Source organism: Diaphorina citri, unplaced genomic scaffold (genome assembly GCF_000475195.1).
Source record: "Diaphorina citri unplaced genomic scaffold, Diaci psyllid genome assembly version 1.1 scaffold1, whole genome shotgun sequence".
NCBI lineage: Eukaryota > Metazoa > Arthropoda > Insecta > Hemiptera > Psyllidae > Diaphorina > Diaphorina citri.
In genome coordinates this window covers 275,819-282,748 of record NW_007377440.1, presented here as the reverse complement: position 1 = coordinate 282,748, position 6,930 = coordinate 275,819, and the positions used below count along the sequence as shown (strand labels likewise).

The window sequence follows — 6,930 nt, the reverse complement described above, 5'->3', positions numbered from 1 at the left end:
ATCCCATGTGATTTTTCACGCGGAATCGAATGGTGCTACTTTTAGCACTCTCTGACTTAGAGTTGAGAAGTTGCGGGTTTGCTACTCAAATGTAATAGAAAGTCGTGTGATGTTCACACCAGATTTTTTATTTCATAGACAAATGTGACATGCCTACTTAGTTCATAGGTAATTGCTAATTAGTTAAGATTCTGGTAGATTTTTCTGAATTTTTCGCATCAAAAACTCTTGGGAGGCACGCGAACGTCCAGATAAGAAAAGAAGTTCAATTCAGCATGATAGGTATCTACTTTTCATGAAACCGTTTGGCGTCTCCTCATCTCATCACTGTCTGTTTTCAAGCGAAAGGATGTAATATTATGGAGAAACTACCTCTCCGACGAAAGGAAATTGTATAGTTACGTTTTAGCGTACGAAGCTGCAGGCTTGCTGATGGTATGTTGAAATTGAAAAGTCCTAGCGAGTTTCCGCCGAGGAAAAATAATACGAAACAAGGAAGCTGGAGGTGCTTCTTCTCCAGTGCCCTTATTCCATGTTATGTCTGCTATATGATGGTGTTTTCTTTCCAGACAACAGGAAGAATAAGGGGGAGTTATCTTTTAGTACGTAGGTACATACTACCTAGCATGTATCCTATGTCCGTATTACCCACTCGTACATAAGTAACGTCTAGTATATATGTAATTTTGAATACTATGTATGTGAAAAAATAGAGGTATCTACGGCTTTTGACGTAATATGATAAGATTACCAGCTTTTGTATATTCTTGCTAGGCTTCTAGGCTTTCCCGAACAGGAAATTAATTGTAAAAAAAAAAAAAAAAAAAAAAAAAAAAAAAAAAAAAATTTTTGTCGGGGTTTTGGGGTTTCCCCAAAAAGAAAAAAAATAAAAAAAAAAAAAAAAAAAAAAAAAAAAAAAAAAAAAAATGTAGAAGAATCCTTTTTTTTACCAGGGATCTGAATATTATTATTATTATTATTTTCAAGGGGTGGTCGCACATCATGTTCTTACTTCTTAGTTATGCCTTGCCGATTCCTCAGAATTGTCTGGCTGTATCCCGTGAGAGCCCACAACACGTGACGTGCTCAGTCACCCATCCAGATACAAACCACGCATGACTTCGCTTAACTTCAGTCATCCGTCGGAAACGGTGCATTCAACATTGCCCCTGGCGCTGGCTTGGTTTTGATATGCAAAACACAACACACAAGTTCACAGTTCATAAAATACTATGTTATTGTTATTACTTTAGTCTGACTCAAAACCAACTAATGTTTTACTGTGTAATAAAATTATTATCCCCCCTATAAAATTTACATACCTACCCCTTCTTTCTCTCTTTCCCTCTCTTTCTCTCCCTCCCGTTCTCTCTCTCTATTCCTTTCTCTCTCCTCCTTCTCTCTCCATCTCGCTTCTCGGTCTCTCTCTCTTTTGGTCTCCTTCTCTCCCTTCTCGTTCCCAACCAAATTTAATAAATCTAAAGAGAGTTCAAGGGAAAGATTATCAGATGGGTAGCATATTTACAGGACTTACGAACCCGGTATTACCGCGACGAGAGAGAGGGAGAAAGAGAGGGAGGGAGGGAGAGCAGAAAATTTAAGCTCACAATATTAGGTAGATCATAATAATAATTTCACTAATCCGCAATATTCGTATTCCATCTAATTCTAATGTAACCTACGTACATAATGTAGGGATTATAGGGCATTTCCTTATACATAATATTTCTATCTATTCGTAATAGGCCAACCACTCACGCTGAGACCGTCGTCTCACAGACCTAGGTCTCAAGCTTTTTCCGCCACACACACATGGTCTAACAGGCTCTAACAGATCTATAGAAGTCTATTACTTTAGCACACATATGGGCGGTTCATGTGGTCTGATGTACATATTTTGTCTGCAAACATACGGTGAAAAAAATCATCCACAGAGAGCGGTATTGTCAAAGGTGGTTATCGGCGGGTAAACTTGCTATCCACAGAGTCCTCCGGCAACACTGTTGTACTGTGCAGCACAATATATACAGGGTGTTACAAGAGAGAGAGAAAAGATTCCAGAATGTTTGGACCGTTTCAAGAAAGAAAGAAAGAGAGCACGAGGCTGATGGCCACCTACAGACTACTGGCCTCAATCAAGACCTTAGATTGAAATTTGGCCAATCAGAAGTTAGTTTAGCTTTAAATTTAAACTCAAACAGTGCTCACGTCACGTGAGGGCTAAGTCCCCATGAGCTCACGTGACGTGATAGTAGTTTGTTCATACCTATATTTGTTTCTCCTTAAGAAACTTTCTTCCTTAAGTAAACGAAACTGTGTTTTTATTTCTTTAACATCCGGTATAATGTACCCGAGGCTTTTGGTGCAAAAAGTTCCGCAGAATTCTTCGCTTGATTGAACAGCAATTTCATTATGCAAATGTCGGAGGTTTTGTGGACCCTTCCTGTCTATATGGTGCCTTGCCATCTCTCTCTCTCTTTCTCCTTCTCTCTTACCCTATTTCTTTCTCGTTATCTGTCTCTGTTTTTTCTCCTTTTATCAGCTGTCTCAGCCTTTCATTCCCCATTTCTGGTTCCTTTTCAGGTTCTTTTTCTCTTCTTCTGTTTGCTCTTTGTAAAAGTGACTCTTTTTGTACTGTGCGTCAAGAGCAAAGCAAGAAAAAATCCTGCTATATATCCAATCTATCTATCTATCTATCTATGTTTTCAATCCTCAGATTGGTTTGCAACATTCCTCCATTTGTCTCTGTCTACAGTCCATCTCTTCATCTCGTTGCAACTAGTGCTGCCAGCAAATTCCATGATTTGGTCCATATATACTTCATTCGGGGTCTTCCTCTTCTTTGTCCGCCCTCTCTTCTTCCTTCGATGATGTCTACTAGGAATTGGTTGTGTCTGTAGATGTGCCCGATGGGGGTCTTCTTTGTTGTAGGGCTTTATTTACTTATTTATCGGGCTATATACAATAAATAAGTAAATCAATCGATCACTATCACTAATAAAATAATCAATCAATTAATAAATCAATAAATTTATCTCTCTCTGTTTTTCTCTCTCTTCTTTTATCACCTGTCTCAGCCTTTCTTTCTGTGTATTTCCATTTTTCTCTCTCTTTGTTTTCTATTCGTCCTCTATTTTCTTTTTACTCAATCCTTTCTTTCTCTTTCTTTCACATCTCCTCTAACTTTGTTCTTAAATTGCTCTCTCTTTCTCTGTCTTTAAACAGTCTAAGCTGCCTCTTCCCTTTTTTCTCTCACTCAATTGCTCTCTTTTTCTCTCCGATTATCTGTCGCTCTTACTTCAATTCTTTTCATTATTATCTCCATCTTCATGCATCTTTTATTACATTTTTGCCGAGCATTTAATCTTTGTTTTTCTTTCTTTCTCCTCCTTTCTCCTTGTAGGATTTTTTTTATGTACATAAAAAATAAAATAAAAATGACGATAAGGGATGAGAAAATGGAGGGGAAGAGAGAGAGTAAGAAGGAGAGAGAGAGGGAGGGAAAGAGAGAGAGTATTTAGGAAGGAAAAAAATCACTTTTTGTTAAATACTTTTTGTCTTATTTTTTATTCTTTTTTATCTAATCCCTCTAAATGAGTTTTCCCTAGTTGTGTACCTATTCTTTCTCTTTTGTTTTTCAGAATGAAATTTCCGACTTTTTTTGTTGTTTTTCGCTGTTACGATATACATAAATCTCTTGAAATTTATTGCATTGTTTTTGTCGACGATTTACAAAGTCTCCGGGATTGCAGTGTAGAAAAGACTTTCATTTTGTTATTTTCTATAGGTGTACTTAGATTATACCTATGCAATTATATGCATCTTTAGGAAGTCTCTCTCCCCTTTTTCTCTCATTCTCTCTCTTCTCTTCTCTTTTTCCATCTCAATCAATGAACTATCTTTCTCTTCCAAAGATTTCTTTCTTCTATTTTCTGTTTCCGCAAGCTAAATTATTATTAAGGAACGTTTTTAACCAATTTCGTTCCCCTTCTTGAACCACCTCACTAAAATTGAAATCAAAAAAACATTTAAGATTCGACTGTCAACAGATAAAATTTGGTGAGCTTTCGAGAATACTCAGATTCTCATCATCAGACCAAAAATACGCGAGAGAGGTGTTTACTCTGCGAGCAACCGTTACCAAATAAGCAAGTGAATAGTTGATCCCATGTGATTTTTCACGCGGAATCAAATGGTGAAACTTTTAGAACTGTCCGACTTAATGTAATAGAAAGTCGTGTGATGTTCACACCAGATTTTTTTCATCATTTTTCCCCATTCATACCTACGTAATAAATAAAAGTACCTATAAAATATTCTTCACTTTTGATAATTTTTTTCTACTTACAAGTTCCCAATAAGGTTCGGTTTATCAATAGCACTTATCAGGCTGTTAAAGTTATTGCCTTGTCAAATTAGTTTTAACTGGCCGATAATTTTAACAGCCCGATAAAAGCAATTGATAAACCGAACCTAAGTGTAGTAAAAGTACATTTTAAAAATATAGGTCTATTTATATGTAAAAATTAACAACAAAGGAACTTTTTGATACATTTATGTTTGTAGGTCGGTAAAAGGATTAAATTCTCACAATTTCACGTCAGCTGGTATGATAATTTATCTAAAATATTGCATATTGTTTACACATATTCCTGAATATGAATGATGTATTTTTGCATATCTACCTCAATATTTACTCATAATTATTTGCATAGTTAAATTTTCTATGGCTTCTCGCTTTCCAATTCATACCTATTGATACAAAGTTTTGAAGCAGTGCCATTTCAATGTATAGCAATATTGTTAAACACATTTTCTCTTTCTTACAAATTCAAACGAAAATTACTTTCAGGTAGTACAATTTTATTTTTCGAGAAAAATGTTATTCTACCTTATTATTTTTCGTAATTGCATTGGCAAAGATTTCGTTTATTTTCATTGTATAAATTAATTTAATTAATCACTTTATATTTGTAACATAAAATGCATACTGTCAAATCGGTTCATTCCTTTAATCTCCGCTGTGAATCTTTCTGTGAAATATTTAATGGTGAAAATTTAATCCGAAAAACGGTAAAATAAAAAGTTTTAAATAAGTATGTAATATGGCTTGTTCCCATGCAGATTTATCAACCATAAACGTAACATTTACGAAGCAATTTATTCTTTGTAGTGATTAATTTACACGTAACGGTTTTTAGCTTGTAATTAAAATAGAACTTATCTAATTAATTATTCAAATGGGTAAGACTCTCTAATTATGTCGCATTGTTTGCTAGATTTTTTTTCATGTTATTACCTTATTTCTTTAGTCTAATGCTAACATATTGTGTTAGAAGTTCGTTTGCTCATCCTCTTAACATTTGACAAACCATCTGCTTCTGGTTCCTCTAATTTCATAATACATAGTACAGTCCTACTAGTTGTGAACTTTTCTTTTGTATCATAAAGGATTTATCTTGTCTAATAGGAGCCGGTTTGGTATGAATTTCTAAAAAGTGTGTAATGAAGTGAATTTCTAGAGAGCTAAGAATCTTATACAAACACCATGCTTTGAAAACAAGCATGATGTGTAGGTACTCTCGCAAAGGGAAACACACGTATTGCTTGTGTTAGGTAGGTGTAAAATTTCCTAACATGTGTCACATAGCATATATATCAGTAAATTACCTAGTTCGTATTGTAGTGAAAATGAAATCCAGCATAGGTGAAGTGAAGAGAATCTTTATATTATAAGACTTTTAAATTATAATGGACAGGTTCTTGAATTTCATTTTTTGTGATTTCAATTTCAATAGAGATTTTAACTAAAACGGAAAATTCGGATGTAACCACATGTATAGAGACTACTGAGTTGGATTCGATCTGGTGACATTGCGTCGCGCGTCGTTAGAACTTTTGTCTTGAGAAATTTGATCTAAATATTTTCTTTTCTTCCTTGAATGAGTTCATCTCGTTATGAATAGGCATGGCATCATTGTCAAGCCTTGTGGTTATGATTTCAGAGGCATACATCCAACTGTCACGCATACTTTTGGGAAACGTCCAGCAATTTTTTTAAAAATGAATTTTTTTCGAGTTCCCCCCGAAATGTTTACATTCCATTTCCTCCTTGACCCTTCTCAAATTTCAAATTCCACTATTTTAACTCGTGTGTTGTGTTTCGATTTGACGTGAGGTGTTGAAGTGTTGCTTTCATTTAATTTGACGGTACTTTTTTTAAGTAGTCCCTCCATCCATCCCTGGCGGGCGATTGAAAGAGGGCACTTGCCGGCTTTCGCCTCAAATTTGACAGTACTTCTTGTGAAGGCCAGGGGATATTAGATGAAGTTGGCTATAAATTTAGGAAGCTGTCTGTATAGGTTCCTTTCTTAACCGTTGAGGATATGGCTATCCCTGTTGTTCTTTTTAAAAACTCTCCAAGAAATTAAGCACAACTTCTAAATACCTTTTCTTGTACCTAATAGCCTAATAATATTTTCTCATAATCCTCATTCTTGTGCGCAGTATAGCAAACCTCTCAAATTCCAATACCGTATGTTTTATCATTCCTGATAAAGCACACACGAGAAATTGCTGAATGTTAACAATGCGATTGCCTCGAAACAAAATAGTTAACCGGAACAAAACATTAATTAATATATGACTCACGGCTCATTCTGTTTTATTCGCTTACACTCGTACTCTCATTATTAGAATGTGTACGAGTAAGTTATCTCTGTAGCTACTTGAATAGAAGCTTAGCTAACCTAACAGCAGACAAATACTACTACATTGGCTATTAAGCCGGTCACTCATGTCATGCCTGGCTCTAGCACTAACACTAGCACTATCACTAACACTAGTACTAGCACTAACACTAGCACTAGCATGACACTTTTGCATGAAGTTACCTATGCCTGTCAGTCAGAACTGTTTGGGGCAGAAAGA

General features: G+C 35.5%; 1 protein-coding gene across 3 annotated transcripts in view; it reads left to right on the top strand.

Annotated features, from left to right (window-relative positions):
- Positions 1 to 6,930, top strand: part of LOC103523348 (four and a half LIM domains protein 2) — a 50,634-nt gene that overhangs the window by 10,733 nt on the left and 32,971 nt on the right. The window contains exon 1 of one of the 3 annotated variants that reach the window (XM_008470432.3): positions 5,226 to 5,244. The exons of the other annotated variants lie outside the window; for them this stretch is intronic. Within the exon in view, the coding sequence (XP_008468654.1) occupies positions 5,241 to 5,244 (4 nt within the window). The 5' untranslated portion in view covers positions 5,226 to 5,240. Of the gene's footprint in view, positions 1 to 5,225; positions 5,245 to 6,930 lie in introns of those variants that run through there. 3 annotated transcript variants of the gene reach the window in all.